This window comes from Polypterus senegalus, chromosome 2 (assembly GCF_016835505.1).
Source record: "Polypterus senegalus isolate Bchr_013 chromosome 2, ASM1683550v1, whole genome shotgun sequence".
In the NCBI taxonomy this organism is placed as follows: domain Eukaryota; kingdom Metazoa; phylum Chordata; class Cladistia; order Polypteriformes; family Polypteridae; genus Polypterus; species Polypterus senegalus.
Genome location: NC_053155.1, coordinates 94647314 through 94665739, shown reverse-complemented (window position 1 = coordinate 94665739; position 18426 = coordinate 94647314). Strand labels below are relative to the sequence as shown.

At 35.8% G+C, this 18426-nt stretch overlaps 1 protein-coding gene across 1 annotated transcript in view; it reads right to left on the bottom strand.

Moving 5' to 3' along the window:
* The window catches only part of LOC120523157 (cytoplasmic dynein 2 heavy chain 1), a 417821-nt gene that overhangs the window by 222683 nt on the left and 176712 nt on the right, over positions 1–18426 (bottom strand). Inside the window, exons 62-66 of the mRNA XM_039744175.1 lie at positions 17381–17507; positions 13023–13164; positions 11150–11259; positions 5427–5525; positions 3995–4118 (exon numbers count right to left, since the gene is read on the bottom strand). Of these exons, the coding sequence (XP_039600109.1) occupies positions 3995–4118; positions 5427–5525; positions 11150–11259; positions 13023–13164; positions 17381–17507 (602 nt within the window). The remainder of the gene's footprint in view (positions 1–3994; positions 4119–5426; positions 5526–11149; positions 11260–13022; positions 13165–17380; positions 17508–18426) is intronic.

Below are 18426 nucleotides of genomic sequence, written 5' to 3'. Positions count from 1 at the left end.
GTGGATAAATGGATTCTACATATTCCAAAACCCTTAAATCATAACAACCACCATCCAGCAACCTTATGTCATGTCAAAGGGTCACAGGTCAAGGTATGGCTCTGCATTCAGACATAAATGTGGACCCCATTACATTCATCATAGGTCTTTTCTGGAACCAATAGAATTGCTTCCGCACACATAGTGTCAGATATTATATTTATGCATTGAAAGCTTAAATATAACTGCTTTATCAGAAATAAATGGGTCATCCAAGGGTTTCTCATTTTTATAAATGTTCTGAACCTAAGTCATGCAAGTATAAGCTAGTAGATTTATTTTTTTTTATTATTAATTTGATTACAATCCATACAAAGCAATCAAGTTTTTACAAAAAGAAAAATTGAATTAAGAACAGATCGATCCCCCCCTGAGAGAGAGAGCAAGCCAAACTGCGTTAAATTTAAGGCTTGCAAACATACCTAAATTAATAAATTCTCTGTGCTTTATGAACTTATTTTAAAATATTACTGATTAGATCCTGCCATGTTTTGAAAAAGTCTGTACAGATCCTCTAACTGAGTATTTGATTTTTCCAATTTCAAATAATATAACACATCGTTTCCCACTGACTTAAAGAGGAAAGTTTGGGTTCTTCCAGTTTATCAGAATAAGTCGCGGGCCAAAAGTGTAGTGAATGCAATCACAATTTGTTTGTCTTTCTCCACTTTAAGCCCTACTGGAAGAACCCCAAACACAGCTGTTAATGGGTTAGGAGGGATTGTGAGTCCAAGGCTGTCTGAAGGTAATTAAAATTTTTGTCCAGAATAATGTTAATTTGGTGCAGGCCCAGAACATGTGACCTAGTGAGGCTGGGACTTGGTTGCAACGTTCGCAGGTTGGATCATGCCCTGGAAACATTTTGGAGAGTTTTAGTCGAGACAGATGTGCTCGATATATAATTTTAAGTTGTATAATTGTATGCTTTGCGCATATGGAGCTCGAGTGAATTCTCTGCATTGCTACTTTCACTCCTTTTCTGATATATTAATTGAGAGATCTTTTCCCAGTGTCCTCTTGGATCTTTGAAAGAGAGGGATTGTAAAATGATTTTATATATTGTAGAGATGGAGTCTAAGTCCTTGAGATTGAGCAATATTTTTCCAGCATGGATGAGGGTGCAAGATGAGGAAAATCTGGAAGGTTCTGTTTAACAAAGTTCCTGATTTGAAGATAGTGAAAGAAATGTGTAGCTGGAATGTTAAATTTGGAATGTAATTGTTCATAGGATGCAAAGACGTTGTCTATATAAAGATCTCTAAGCAAGTTAATTCCAAATTTTTCCAGATATTAAAACTGCATATGTTTGTGAAGGTTGAAAGAGGTGGTTCTCTTGCAGAGGTGCCACAGATAGAAGCTTCTCCGTCTTAAAATGCTTTCTACATTGGTTCCAGATTCTAAGTGAGTGGAGCACAATTGGGTTATTAGTGTATTGCCGATAGCGTGTGTTTATTGGAGCACAGAGCAAGGAATACAAAGAAGTACTGCAGGATTTTACTTCTATTGCGGTCCAAGCCTGTGTATGTTCTTCTATTTGTGTCCAGGTTCTTATCGCCTGTATATTTGCTGCCCAGTAATAAAACTGGAAGTTAGGTAGAGCCATGCCGCCTTCTGCCTTTTGTCTTTGTAGGGTCGCTCTTTTGATGCGTGGATGTTTTGAATTCCAAATAAATGAGGTTATTGTTGAATCTAATTGCTTAAAGAATGATTTATTAATGTATATTGGGATATTTTGAAATAAAAAAAGGAGCTTAGGAAGAATATTCATCTTAACAGTGTTAATTCTTCCAGCTAGTGTGAGATGAAGGGTTGACCATCTATGCAAGTCTTGTTTAATTTTTTCCATGCAGACGACGAAATTTTGTTGATAAGAGCTTTATGTTTACTTGTGATGTTTACCCTAGGTATTTAAACTGTTCTGCAATGATAAAAGGTAGGGTGTCTAATCTAATATTATATGCTTGAGAATTCACTGGAAAGAGTACACTTTTATTCAGATTAATTCTGAGACCAGAGATCTTTTGAAATTCTGTGAGTGCTGTTAAGACTGCTGGCACAGAATTTTCTGGGTCGATATATACAGTACCATGTCATCTGCATATAATGAGATTTTCTGTTCCAGTCCTTCTCTGCTAATCCCCTTTATCTGATCAGTATTTCGACAATGTATTGCCAGTGGTTCAATGGCAATGCAAACAAACAGCAGCGTGACAAGGGCATCCTTGTCTAGTGCCACGTTCTAGTTTAAAGTAGTCTGAGCAAATGTTGTTGATGTAAACTGAAGCTTCTGGGTTAGTATACAGTAATTTAATCCATGCACAAATGTTGGGCCAAACCCAAACTTCTCCAATGTAGTAAAAAGGTATTTCCATTCAATCATGTCGAATGCTTTTTCTGCATCCAATGATAATAATATTTCTGGGGTGTTTGATTTAGTTGGTGAGTATATTACATTAAACAGGCGTCGAAGATTTGAAGATAAGTGTCGGCCCCTAATAAATCCAGTTTGGTCTTGTGATATTACGAGGGAGCACTTTCTCCATCCTTCTAGCTATGATTTTAGAGAGTATTTTAACGTCGTTATTCAGAAGTGAAATTGGTCTGTATGATGCACATTGTAATAAGTCCTTATTTTGTTTTGGAAAGACAGTGATTAGTGCTTGGCGAAAGGTTTGTGGAAGAGATTGGTTATCTCTGGCTTCTGTAAATGTTGCTAATAGGAGGGAGCTAGCTGAGCGGAGAATTTCTTGTAAAACTCTGCAGGGTAGCCATCAGGGCCTGCTGCTTTCCACCTTGGAGTGACTTTATAGCATCTAGTAATTCTGATAATGCCAGAGGTTTATCAAGTTCCTCCACACTAAAGCGTCTATTTGTGGTATCTGTAATGTATCCAGAAATGCATTAGATTGTGTATTGTCTTCTTTAAACTCAGTAGTATATAGGGATTTATAGTAGTCTCTGAAAGTGTGCATTATATTTTTGTGTTCGTCGATTTTATCTCCGTTCGTGTTAGTGATTACCGAAATTGCGTTGCGCACTTCTTGCTTGTGAATTTGTTGAGCTAAAAGCTTATTAGCTTTCTCCCCATGTTCATAGTAATGATGTCTGGATTTGTAGATTAGTTGTTCAGTTCCTTTAGTTGTCAAGAGGTTTAATTCTGAATGTAGAGCCTGCCTCCTCTATGTAGAGTCTCGCTTGGTTGTCTGGCGTGTTCTTCAACTATTTTAATAATTTCGCTTTTTATCTCTGCTACTTTCTTGCCCTCGGATTTATTTCTGTGGGAAAGATATGAGATAATCTGTCCTCTTAAGAAGGCCTTAAGAGTTTCCCAGAGTATTCCTGCAGAGATCTCGGGGGATGTATTTTTCTCTAGAAAGAATTTGATTTGTTTGGATATAAATTCAGTACAAATCTAAGCTAGTAGATTTCTATTCACAGAAGTTGGTCTGTAGTTGTCCCTCCAGGCCAAGGACAGAGCTTACAAAATCAACTAAAAAATAAAATTGTATTCTATGGAGAAAGCCAAAACTCTTTTAAATGAACAACAACAGCTCATGCTGTGTTATGTTTTGTCTATTGTTTATGGAGTGCTTTCAGTTCTTTTACCGTTTTATCACTGTTCTAATAAATGGATGGTTGGCTTCCATATCTTTACACCAGTAAGGATGATTTGTATTTGTGGATGATTTATGCCTAATTTCCAGAACACTGATCCATAGAGAAAGATAAGGACTGTAGGAGTGCTACTGAACTTAACATTAGTTAGTGGCTTTTCCTAACCAAATAATTAATAAGTAATTAATAATAATACTACTGTTGGTCCTATAATGTCAACTGTGAGACTTGAAATCTTCTGCATTTTTAAACAATTTATTACAATAAAATGTGTGAAATTATACAGTCATTACTATTAACAAAAAGAATGCTGTATTTATATACAATGACAGAGATTTACCTTGAGCAATGAGATCCTTTCTTAGCAAAGGGTACAGCACTGGTTCAACACCATCCATCTCTTGTATAATAAGTGTTTTTCCAAAGCGTACTGCAAGTTCCAAAGCTGTAATAAAGTTGGAGTCCTAAACAAAATAGAGTTAAATGAATATCCATTGTATAAAATTAAATATATTACATGATGAACAAAGTATGCCTAGGACATAGGACCATAAAAACTCATTGTTGCATATAATAAGAGAGCGTACAGATGCAGTTTGTCTGAGAAAGGCGTTTATTTCCGAATTACTAATCCAGCCAGACACTCACCCTCTAACCCCAAACACTTTACGGCAAACAAGGACACACTGTCATAAAATGTACATATTGCAAACATAACACTCAATGCATTCAATCACTACCAGTGACTCATTGTGTGAAATCGAAAAAGTCAAGGTACTTGTCCTACTATCAACCTAATATAAATTGTTTGTTGTTTTCAGTTCAAAAAGGAACAATTGGCAATTTATTATTCTTTCTAACCTAAAAACATCATAATGAATTATAAAAAAAAAATCTTCATAATATTTCCACAACTGTTACATGATACAAGTCAAACCCTCGCCCTCTTACAAGAAACATGCACAGTATCAATAAATATACAGATTTCTTGAATAATAGCCTGTTGTAACACAAGACCACAGGCTGAAGAGTCAACATATTTAGCAGTAATTAACCAGAAAGTCACCTTTTGCCCTCACCCATTAAAAAAAACAACTGAAGACCGAACATGATATTTTACAGTTCATTGAAAAAATAAAATGAATGGCTTCCCTATTAGACCCATTCCAACGTATTTATTGACACTTGCAATAGCTGCAAAAAGGGTCTGGATGGCCACTTACAGTTCAGAGTTTGAGCATTTTTCCTTGTGACAATGGTCCACAGATGTTTATCCTTGTTGCAATCTGCTATAAACTGATATTTTTTGTTCTTTACCAGAATTAAATCAATGGTTACAACCGCCAGCTGACTCTGGGATTATTTTTTTATTATTTTTGATTGCCATTGACATTTAATGCTTTAATAATATTAGTAGTATAAAACTTTGAAGCTATGTTTACTTCTATGTACATACTACATGGTGTTTTTATGTTTAATTTGATAATTATGTCCTTTATGCATGCGATTGTCTGTTTTAATTTAATTATGTTGCATTTAACATATGGCTGTTTCTTCTTGTTGAATAAACAGTGACACATTAAAATCTGTTCTATGTTGTTTGCCATCTGTGATTATATTTTATCTAATTTTAGAACTTGGTAAAGGACTGGATAAATGATTTATCTTGATATGTAACATTGCAGACATTGTGTACATTTTTTTTCAATTTACTGTGTCATCTTATAATCTTTATAATAATACATAAATGCTGAAGAGTAAATTAACTATACCTGTTGGTTAATAATTTCTAGTCTTGACTCTTTCAGATGTATCTTCAACCACTCAGTAGCACGTGATGAAGGGTCTATCAAAAATGGACAGGCAGAGCTCTAAAGGTAAAATAAAGAAAATAAAAATACAATTCCATAATAAATTATAGTATCCTAAACTATTTACTACTGTTTTAAAAACAAAGACATTTAAGAAAAGTATATCTAGCTTTATACATTATTAGTAAATATGGTACTGAAGCTAACATGATAGAAATCTTCAACAACTCCAACATAATTAATCTACATAATCTATACTTATTTGAAGTAAAAAATATGTTACAGTACATGTTTTACTCTTCAGACATTCATAAATCCCTGCTTTAATTTGTTTAAGATGGACATCATCAGTCACTTTCATAGGTTTACTTTTCATTTATTATCCATATTATTTCCTTCTGATTCACCAAATGTTACAAAATCTTTTTTTTTTTACTCTGTACGTAAAGCGACCTTGGGTTTGTGAAAGGCGCTCAATAAATGTAACATATTATTATTATTATTATTATCTAAACTAGATTTCAGCATATGATCATATTGTGTAATATTTCTTCTTTTCTTTGATAATTGCTTCTTCACCTTAACCATATTTTAATCTTTGATTACCTGGTCCTTTTTTATCATATCTTCTCATTTTTTAAACTAGCTTTAGTTATCTGGAATTGTATGGGATTATATGAATTTATGGAAATATTATAGAAACTAGAAACTGATGGCATACCAGTATGATAGAATTTAAAAGCCAAGTGTTATATGATTAATTCATATTGTTTATTCTTGCATTTCACTTATGTTAAAATGTATATATTTTATAAACATTGTTTTATACTGTCTTATTAATGCATTAATATTGCAACAAGATTATAATTCCAATGAGATCTGATAAACAATATTTGTGGTTTTGCTTGTCACACATGTGCAAGTAGGAGGCAGCTAAAAGGCTTAAGTATTGGTAATACCATAAGTATTGGTAATACCATATCAGACCAGGGGGCTGCAGGGTGTACTGCCTGTCTTTCTTAGTTCCTTGCAGACCGTTCCCAGGAACTCCCACCAGGATCTGGTGCCACTGATGACATTACTTCCGGCCCTTTTGATGATGTCACTTCCGGTTCTGGCCCTTTTGATCATTGACATATATAGGTAGACGCCGCATTCACTGTGTTGCCCAGTCGACACGATATGTCAGCAGATCCGCCATATTGCGAGTGGCAAAAGTGCCATTTATATTAATACAGGCAGATGTGGAAACCGGGTTTTCTGATGAAAAAACAATAACGTATAAAACAGTATTGTTTATATACAACAGATTTTGGCAAATCGTTTAAATGCAATTATTTATATCCATTTATACACTAATAATTGCAATTATTAAATAATAATAATTATTATTATTATTAAATAATTCCTCCCATATAAATAACATTTCTCGGACTGCCTTCTTCCATCTCCGAAACATTTCTAGACCTCGTCCTGTTCTTATGCAACACAGTAATGAAGTATTGGTTAATGCCCTAGTCACCTCACGTATAGACTATTGTAATGCCATTCTATCTGGCATCCCACAAAAACATATCAATCGATTACAACTTCTTCAAAATTCTGCTGCCAAGGTAATAACCTGCTGTTCTATATCCACTGAACATATTACACCTATTCTCTCTCAATTTCACCGGCTCCCTGTTGACTACTGAATACAATACAAAACACTGCTCTTAACATTTAAAGCGCTCCACAGTCTTGCTCCCCCCTACCTCACTGATCTCCTCCAGAATTACACTCCCTCTCGCTTACTCAGATCCTGTAATTTGAGAGTATTCAGTCTGGCAATATGATGCAGCGTTAGTTTGTGGAAGACAGACACAACTAAAGACATAAGCATAAAATGATGGTTGTCAATTTCAAACTGTGTTTCCTCAATGTGCTCCTTGAGAAAAAACACATCATCTGAACCAATCTCAGCCCAGACAAACAGATTAATTAACGATACACTGACAGCTTGCTCTAATGTCGACTGTCGGATAACACGCTCAACTACTTTGACCACCTTGACTGTACCCTCCGAAGGAATCATTAAACCTCCTTTGTTTTTAAATGTGAGCAAGTGGTAGCTTTGATCATATGGTGCCGGTACAGCATCTGTTACCAAACTAGCACGGTACACATCACAGGACAGCTTTCTCAAAATCCTGTCTAAGAGCTACCGCCCACTGCTTTCTGAGGTGGATTTCTTTGGGAAACCTTCAAAGTTTGAGAAATGTTAACAGCTAACAACAATCTACATAGTTAGTGACTAAATACGTTTAGCCAAAACGTTGTTTGGAGGCTCACTTGAGCACATAAATGCATAGCTTTGCTAGCTCAGCCAAAAGTTAAGTTAGCTCAGCTAAAGTTAAGATTATAAAATGGGATTTTCTAATGGCCAAATATAACCAAAACAATTGTTCAGCCTTACCTATGAAATGTAATCCCCTGGAATCTGGTTTGGAGCGTACAGAGGTTTGTAAAATCCCAAGCAGCAAATGCTTGAGGCACCTTTATCCATTACTTCACTCCACAGCAGTGCCACTCGCAACATGGAGGCGACGTTGACGTACGATGCTGCTCATCATGTGGCGTCTAGTAATTCTATGTCTATGCTTTTGATGATGTCACTTCCTCTCTAGGCCTTTAAAGCTGCCATCTTACCTCCACCTCATCAGTTCTATTTTGGACTCAGTTGTGTGAATATATCTGTTCAAACTTTTTTCAAACTTTTGCAGCCGGGATAAAACATACAGGTGGCTCCCCCAAACTTTTATAATGTCTGAAGTCTCGTCCTTGTCACTGCTTTTAGGTATGAAAATGAATACATTTCTTGGTGTGCTTACCACAGAGTAGACAATATATAGAGTGGAGACAGGTGGTTAGGAGTATGTCCCAAGAAAGTTATCAGCAGGCCTGTGCTTGAGTGTGAAGATAGAGACGAGGTGCTCCTTAGAGCATTGTAGAGGAGTAGGAGCAGTGCTGTAGTGCCGCGTCTCCCTGTTGACTCTGACGGACTGACTGACTGAGGGACACATGAGTGGGGTTTAGCAGGGAGTCCTAAGGACACCAACATAGTGGCAGTAGGAACCCAAATTTGGGATTTACATGTGGGCTGTGTACAAACAGGCATCTGTCAAACTCTGCTATAACAAAACCTGCTTTATGTCCTTTACATGAGCTTCAATCACCTGATAATTAAAATAAACTGGCTTTCTAAAATGCCATTTAAACCCTTATTCCAGTTTGTGAAATCAGGTTATAGGTCTTTGAGATATCTAGTGAACAGAGGTAGATTTCTCAGTGAATATACCGATTATGTGGCCATGTAAACACTTGACTGGGTTACTGTTCAGAATTTCGTAGTCTACGCATATCTGTTGCACCCTGTCAGGCTGTGCATGTATTTGTTTCTCATATGCTTTTAACAGCCACAGACAGAAGTGTCCAGAAAATAAATTTCAAGAGGCTAGTGTTTGAGCAATTAAATTATTTCTTCTCCTGGCTAAAATTATCGGTCTCAATATTCCGGAAATTGCTAAACTTATCTTGATGAACTGAATGTACAATACTCAAATCAGCAACACAATCTTGAGAGTTGTAGGGTAACACGTTAAAACTAATGCATATTACACAGTCTGGTGTAGTTTCACCAGTCCACCTAACCTGCATGTCTTTGGAATGTGGGAGAAACCAATGGAGACACAGGCAAAATATGCAAACTCCACACAGGGAGGACCAGGGACATGAACCCTGGTCTCCTTACTGGGCGCCACATTGATGCCCAAGAAACAAAAAAGTAGATGGGTAAATGGTATATTTCTGGAAGTAAGAAGTAACATGTAGTAAGCTTAGGAATGCTTACAAAACGTCAATTAAATAAAAAAAAAAAAAACACTGTATTAAAAATTAAAAACCATTAGATTCAATAACAGATTTTATCTTCAGATGATAAGAGCTATTCAATAGGCACTCATACTGAAAACAGCAGAAGTGTTTTTCTATGTATTGTACGCTATTTTTAATGTATGACAGACATTGAGTTCATTGTGTTGTATTCATTATCTATTGTTTGTATTATTCTATTGTCAGTAGTCTGTGGAAGACATTTTAGTAAAAATATAATTTTGCTATGTACACATTACAGTTAATTTGAACTCACATTTTAAAAGAATGCTTACCCTCAACACCATGGCATTGATCTAATGAAGCATATAGGATGGAAACACAAAAATGGAAAATATGGTAAAATAAAACATACAAAATAACAAAATGATTGAAATGAATATGAAGTTAAAATTAAGTTTTACTTGCGCTCACATTACACCCACTTCTCATAGTATTAACATCAGGAGCAGACCATGCTTTCCTAATCCAAGCAATTGTCTCCCATCTTATCTCAGGCTATACCAGTGAAACTGAGAGATATAATTTCAAAAGAATGTCCCTCTTTAGTTCTTAGTACTACTACTACTACAACTAATGGCCTTGAGCATGGGAAAGGCACTATATAAATAAAATGTATTGTTATTATTATTATTATTAGCTGATATTATAATTAACTGCTTCTTTCAGGCATTACCCAAAGGGGTTAATCTACTACAGATCAGCAAAGGTGAAAATTGGGATGTGTATACACCAATAAACAGAGTGTCATTCAAAGACTCAGCCTCTGCTTCATCATCACTGTTTTCAATCTGATGATCATCCCCATTCTCAACTGTAACCTCCACGATACTTTCATTACACTTATCCCAATGAAGGTTACAGCATCAACATGTAAATCTGAACAAACCAGACCATCCTATCTATCTCTGGTAACTTTTTCAAACTTCTCCTGTGGAAATCCCATAATCGCCCAGGTCTGTCAAAGAATATAATCCCTCTAGCATACTCTGGGTTTCTTCCCACTTGGTGCTTGGCCCACCTTCTATTGGATGTGCCTGAAAGCATACTTTATGCCAAAAATGTAAACCTAAAGAAACAGTAGTTGAGATCCTCCTGTTTTCCTAAGCTCATCATCCTATCATACACATTGAGCCCATCAACCCAGCTCAAGGCTCTAAATTGCAATCTCATTGTTTCAGTCACTACCCAGACCATGTAACCCTATCAGAAGTGCGTGACGCACAATAACACATTTGTAAGGTTTAATGCAGCATGCAAGCACCTAGAACATGGCATGATTCCTGGCATTTGGGTATTTTAAAAAGAATGGCAAAATACATATTCACAGTTATTTCTTAATCCAGCCAATATGTTTTTCATGGTTATTTTATTTAAAAGTATCCTATGTCCATCCACCCATCCATTTATGAATGCTGAGAAAACATCTCTGGTATTTCAGTCAATCTGGATAGAGTGCATTCCCTTGCACACATATATATTCTCAACAGGTCAAAGAATTACAGCATACACAGTATACAACTAAAGCAGGCACGTGAACACACTGCCCACTAAAGACTTCCCTGCGGCTTCTTACTTATGGCTTAGTTATTGTTGACAATATTATGTACTAATAAACACAATCTCAAAATTCAAAGTACACGCTGCAAGTCTAGGCAATATACATTGTTTTTCAATACAATTCAATATGCACTGAAAGCTGAATATTGCATTACACATTGGTTTCATTATTCAGTAAGACAGCATATCTATACCTGCAAAATAACAAGTGCATTCTCCATGGACAAGTCATCTGATGGCAGCCCTTCACTCTTCCAGGTAAGCTGTTCACTTTCGGTGCAAAGAAAATGTCTGAGATCAAACTCTGTAAAATAAACATGTTATGTTTTCTGTCTCTGTGTATTGAGATGTTGCATTTTTGTTTCAACTGAGAAGATACAAAATATGTAGCACTTATATTTGAAATAGTAAAAAGTGGCCAGGCCAAGAGGGTTACATATTTTCTCCTGTATATTTAAATTGTATTATACTTCATTACTATGCATTCTTTTTGTGATATGTAAATCTATCATAAATCGAGGGTTCCAGAAAATTCCATCAAATTTGTTCATTCTTTTTAAGATATGGAACTAAAGCAGATATCAAGGATTCCAGAAAATTCAATCAATTCTCTTGACCTTTAATCTCTAAATAAAGCATAGCCTTCTTTTATATTTTCTGACATCATAGAAAGTGCCAACGGTTCAGATATGCACAACGAACAAGGACTGCACAAAGGATTATACCAACAAGGTAGATAATGGAAGCATTTGCATTGGTCTATAGTACAAATTAATGTATTATTCTTGGTACACATACTGTATATGTGGAAGTGTAATGACCATAAACTGCATACATGTGAATCAAGGCATCTAAATTCTGGTGTAACTGGCGTCTGAAATTTACATGGTTTAATATGTTAAAATGTGTACCTCCAATTCTATTCCATTAAATAAAATCCATGTATCAAGTCCTCAACCACTCTTGTATCACTTTAGGTCCTGAAATGTTTTGGGACACCCCTAAACAGTGAAGTCAACTTTGTCATTTTACAAATAAGCCGTAATTTATCTGTGGAATTTAAATCATACATCCTCCCAAATGTAGTCAGTACTTTGCTGTACTGTTGGAGAAAAATGAGGATGAGAAGTAATTCACTGAATCAGAAACTGATGGAAGAATGTGGATGGAAACACATTTCACAATTGTTTTCTGAATTAAAAAGTGACTAAGCGATTTAACAATTTAGAATTCATTATGAATCTTACTGTATAATGTTCAGCGTGCCTTAACTATTTGCCATATCTATTAAGTATTTCATATTTGAGTCTTTTAATGTTTTCCCTCTAAAATGAGCAACACTTTATCAATCAATTTTCCATAATCAGATATTATTACATTCTCATTGTTGCATTCTGCCTAATAAGCACTATATCCCTTTAAAATAAATTCAAGCACACTGGCTGGATTACAAAAATAATCCAACAATACATCATAAGGCAAAACTGTCTTACTGTAGACTGTAACCTAAAAATGCTGACTTGCCTTAAGCTAAATATATGGGTTTTACTGAAGAATCCATCCACCCATATAACAGGACAAGAGTTTGGTATGGCACTCATCTGGTAGCTAACATTTTCAAAGAAACTGACTTCTAGAACAAGAAGATAAGAATGATTCATTTCCCTGCAGGCAAGAAGCATTTATTTCTTCTTTGATACAATAATGTAAAAAAAAGCCAGATTTGATCTGCTTTTCTCTTATTTGTGAGTGTGTTTCTCAATTGCCAGAAGGCAGAAGTCTCACTTTCCATACCTGAACAAGGCAACATCTTTTTCAGTTACTTTATGTCTGATTCTGGAATCAAATTTTCAAAGCTCACTTTAATTCGTAGGTACTGCACAGCCAGATTTTCCTTTTTAAAATGTAAACACTGCTTCAGGCCGATGCCTAAAATCTACTTGCACATCAAATAATATTATTTTACTGTTGCCCTGCATATAATTGCAAAAAGTATTAGATGCACAATGTCACTAATCAAAGGGTGAAAATGTAAAATACATTTTTATAAAATATATGTGGCATTACTTTGAAGGCCTGATAACTTCATCCACTCATCTAAGCTGCCCTTCCTCTGATCCTCAGGGGCTGCAGATAAGTATGTAATAAACGCAGAAGCAAGTTGTGCTCTCATAGGCAAAGTATCAAGCTCCTCCGTCATTTCTTTCACCTGAAATATCAAAGGAATATAGAAAAATTATCTCATTTGCTTCCTTAAGATACTTTGTAATTATTTCCACAAATACATAAACTACATATTCAATGTTAAATATGATCTCTTATGGCATTCATTGCTGGCACAGTAATGTAATGGTTAGTGTTTCAGTCTCTCAGCATCAGACACTGGTAGCAGCATGTTTCTTCACAAACATTAAGGAACTCAGGTGAAAATGTTAGTTAACTGTATGTACCAATCAAAATAAAATGTGTTTCAATCAACTTTTTGAAGCAATACATAAATGAGGTTTAACAAGTCATATACCTGGAACAGAACTGTACACTGGTCAACCAAATAATCATTACATTTTGCCTCCCTAAATCTAAAATACTGTGTCCTTAAGGTGAAGTTGATGTAATAAGAGTACAGACAATACAGAGTTTATCAAGCCATATGGCTCAATCTGTCTGATAATGACACCTACAACTGCTCACAGGAGGCAGTTTATGTTCAGAATTACAGTGGTGTGAAAAACTATTTGCCCCCTTCCTGATTTCTTATTCTTTTGCATGTTTGTCACACAAAATGTTTCTGATCATCAAACACATTTAACCATTAGTCAAATATAACACAAGTAAACACAAAATGCAGTTTTAAATGATGGTTTTATTATTTAGGGAGAAAAAATCCAAACCTACATAGCCCTGTGTGAAAAAGTAATTGCCCCCTGAACCTAATAACTGGTTGGGCCACCCTTAGCAGCAATAACTGCAATCAAGCATTTGCGATAACTTGCAATGAGTCATTACAGCGCTCTGGAGGAATTTTGGCCCACTCATCTTTGCAGAATTGTTGTAATTCAGCTTTATTTGAGGGTTTTCTAGCATGAACCGCCTTTTTAAGGTCATGCCATAGCATCTCAATTGGATTCAGGTCAGGACTTTGACTAGGCCACTCCAAAGTCTTCATTTTGTTTTTCTTCAGCCATTCAGAGGTGGATTTGCTGGCGTGTTTTGGGTCATTGTCCTGTTGAAGCACCCAAGATCGCTTCAGCTTGAGTTGACAAACAGATGGCCGGACATTCTCCTTCAGGATTTTTTGGTAGACAGTAGAATTCATGGTTCCATCTATCACAGCAAGTCTTCCAGGTCCTGAAGCAGCAAAACAACCCCAGACCATCACACTACCACCACCATATTTTACTGTTGGTAGGATGTTCTTTTTCTGAAATGCTGTGTTCCTTTTACACCAGATGTAATGGGACATTTGCCTTCCAAAAAGTTCAACTTTTGTCTCATCAGTCCACAAGGTATTTTCCCAAAAGTCTTGGCAATCATTGAGATGTTTCTTAGTAAAATTGAGACGAGCCCTAATGTTCTTTTTGCTTAACAGTGGTTTGCGTCTTCGACATCTGCCATGCAGGCCGTTTTGCCAGTCTCTTCTTATGGTGGAGTCGTGAACACTGACCTTAATTGAGGCAAGTGAGGCCTGCAGTTCTTTAGACGTTGTACTGGGGTCTTTGTGACCTCTCGATAGTCGTCTCTGCGCTCTTGGGGTAATTTTGGTCGGTCAGCCACTCCTGGTAAGGTTCACCACTGTTCCATGTTTTTGCCATTTGTGGATAATGGCTCTCACTGTGGTTCGCTGGAGTCCCAAAGCTTTAGAAATGGCTTTATAACCTTTACCAGACTGATAGATCTCAATTACTTATGTTCTCATTTGTTCCTGAATTTCTTTGGATCTTGGCATGATGTCTAGCTTTTGAGGTGCTTTTGGTCTACTTCTCTGTGTCAGGCAGCTCCTATTTAAGTGATTTCTTGATTGAAACAGGTGTGGCAGTAATCAGGCCTGGGGGTGGCTACGGAAATTGAACTCAGGTGTGATACACCACAGTTAGGTTATTTTTTAACAAGGGGGCAATTACTTTTTCACACAGGGCCATGTAGGTTTGGATTTTTTTTTCTTCCTAAATAATAAAAACCATCATTTAAAAAATGCATTTTGTGTTTACTTGTGTTATATTTGACTAATGGTTAAATGTGTTTGATGATCAGAAAAAGTTTGTGTGACAAACATGCAAAAGAATAAGAAATCAGGAAGGGGGCAAATAGTTTTTCACACCATGGTGTATATAGATCACCATTTTCCTCAGAACTTAAAAAATAGCTATTATTTAATTTCTGTGCAGTAAATCAATGGTGTTTCTAGATTTAAAGAGTAACAACTACCAGTGTCATTCCCCTCAAATTATAGCAGGTCATGAATCTGCTCATCTCATTTGAACATTCCAGAGTCAGAACATCACCATTACATTAACACAAGTCAAACTGCGAGTTCATCTCTCTTGGTAATGAATCAGACAATACAGCAACTTTCCATATACTCCACAAGTTTTTACTATGAAGACTTCCCATGTTGAACCGCTATCTTTTCTTACAGGTCATCCCTACAAAATGTGTTGTTCAGTGACATGTTGTCTTCTTTGACAGTAAAGCAAAATTCAAGAGTGTAAAGGAAAAGAAAAAAAAAGCACTTGAAGCTGTCTACCTGTTATGCTAGGACATAATGACTTCATCTGTACCAGCACACTTTATATTTGGAAATGAGATCATATACAGTATATAACATTTAACTTTGCTTTGTCCTGTAAAAAGAACTTTTACTTATAAGAAGTCTTATTCTGTAAACCAATTGTTTAGACAAGACTTTCAATGTGTAAGTATTTAGGGACCTTTGGATGTTAGTTAATGGCATTGTGGTATTTATATAATGCACCTTTTATGTGAGTGCTCACTGGTGGGATTGAAATGTTCACCAACTACTATATGTAAATGAACCTAAGTGACAATAGGAGCTGTTCTCTTAAGGCTAATCACATAGTGAGGTTCCACCAGTTGATGTAAATAAAGGATGTCTTTGTATTTCACTTATCACAATCACTTGAGACTTTTTTTATTACCAAGTATTTTCCGCAACAAAGAGTTAACCTCTGTATTCATTCAGCAAAGAGCAAGTATAGACATTGTTAGTACCCTCTCCTGACATATGTAGAGTTTTGCAGTATAGCAGTAATCTGTTATGTTCATCTGACTAAGGCAGAAACCCCTCCAACCCACCCTGCTTCTCATTTTCTCTTACCATGCACAATGGGCTACTTTCACAACGAAAATGAAAATGCTTTTAATTAGTAGAACCTCCAAGTTATGGTAGGCTTTTAAATGCAGTAAGAATTGTATAACAGTTGTTACAGCTGGTGTCTAGATAAACTGGTGAAGGACCTCAAGATCCTTATTCTTTCTGCATGGCATTTTCACTGGTGATTAACTCAAAAACCTTTACACTCATTTTAGTGTTCTAACTAATCCAAAGGCATCACCGATGGTTAAAAACTATTTTCTCATTTTTTTTTTAGTTAAATGACATGGCGTGGAGACTCCAGGCACCCCCAAAATTATTACAAAATCAAAATTTATTAATAAATTTAAAACTTTTTCTCTGAGGCAGAATGTGTGCCAAATTAATCAGACATTAAACACTTTAAATACTAACCGTCATTTCATGTTGCAAAAAATAAATTCAAACTATTACATGTATACTTAAATGTGCATAAAGGAGTACTTACCTGGAATTCAATAAATATACATAGCTGATATTGAAATTTGCAGCAACAATTGACAATGTAATTTGTTAGGCATTTGCCATGTTGATGTAGGCTTGTGTGCGTGATGCTGATGGTCGCCTAGATCCAGGTTCGTCGTTTCAGCTTCTTTATCATGCTTTTCTACACATTCATAAAGTTTTTGTTGCGTCTTGCTGTTTTCACTTCTGTATTGATCCAATATCCTCCATTAAATTTCAGCAGGTTTAATTCCATCTGCCTAAAGAAATCTCACTATGGCGCATTGTACAACAAGGATACAATGCAGCAGCTGATTGTCCATGTTCATTTGACCTTGTCTTCAACTAGACTAATGGCAGAGTGCTGCACTGTGTGTTTTCCAACTTACCCATAAGCAATTGTGAGTGTGTTGTATTGTATCAGGTTTTATCCATTTTGATAACCATGTAAATTAGGTTTTGATTTACCCTTGTATTTTAATAATAGGTTTACAAAAAATATGAGCTATGTTATGCCATAAGAAAAAAGCAAAAAAAAAAAGCCTGGGCTTTCATTCTCTCTCCTCTGAAAGATAACTGCTGTTGACATATGGAAAAGGTTTATGCTCACCTGGGCATTCCATCTTTTATGCTCTCCATCAAGTTGGTGGATAAGTTTTTCAGCTGTCTCGATGGTTTCTTGAGCTTTGCTAACTTCAGCTTCAAGTTTGGCAGCTTCTGTTGTTCTTAACTGAAACCTTAAAAGATATTTATACAATTGCATAGAAAGGTCTACATAGAAACACTTATTTGGACATCTCCAAAACAATGTATTCTATTTTCATAAATTAAATACCAAGAACAATGTGAAAACAGTTGAAGAACGTTGGTTGGGGGGGTTAGAACTTAACTCAAAAAAGGGTGGTTAAAGTATTAAGAAAGAATAATTGCTATGCCACAGTGTGACTCATGTCTCCAAAAGACGGATGTAAACAAGGTCAAAGAATTTTACGCAAATTGTTGAGGTAAATAGACACAAACATTAGGGATGACAATTCTTCCTCAGTCCATTTACATAACTTTTACATGAAGGATTTAATTTTTACTCCTAAACAGGTCTTTATTAGGATTTTGTTAAACCTTGGAGAATATTCACTTATGTTGGACTGTAAATACTATTTTGCTTGAGGTTTAAAATTCCTTATTCAGATTTTTTTTTTTGTTGTTTTTTGTTTTTTTCACCTTATACAATTTCTTGTATTAGGACTCTTTTAAGTTTCGCATACCCCTTGGGGTCAGAGCGCAGGGTCAACTATTGTACAGCGCCCCTGGAGAAATTGAAGGTTAAGGGCCTTGCTCAAGGGCCCAGCAGAGTAGGATCTCTTTTGGCAGTGACGGGGATTCGAACTGGCAACCTTCAGGATACCAGCCCAGATCCTTAGCCTCAGAGACACCACTCCGATTATTGATTACTGGATACATGGATTAAACCAGAGCACAAGATAAGTCATCAAAAGAGAATTCCAGAAAAAAGTGATTTGGACCTATTTAAAATCATGGGTCTATGCAAAAATATGTTTGATATCTTGATAATCCCGATGTTACCTGTGTTTTCTGACAGTTTCAACTAACTTCTGTTGTAAATTTTTGATCTTCATGGGACTATCTTTACTTTGA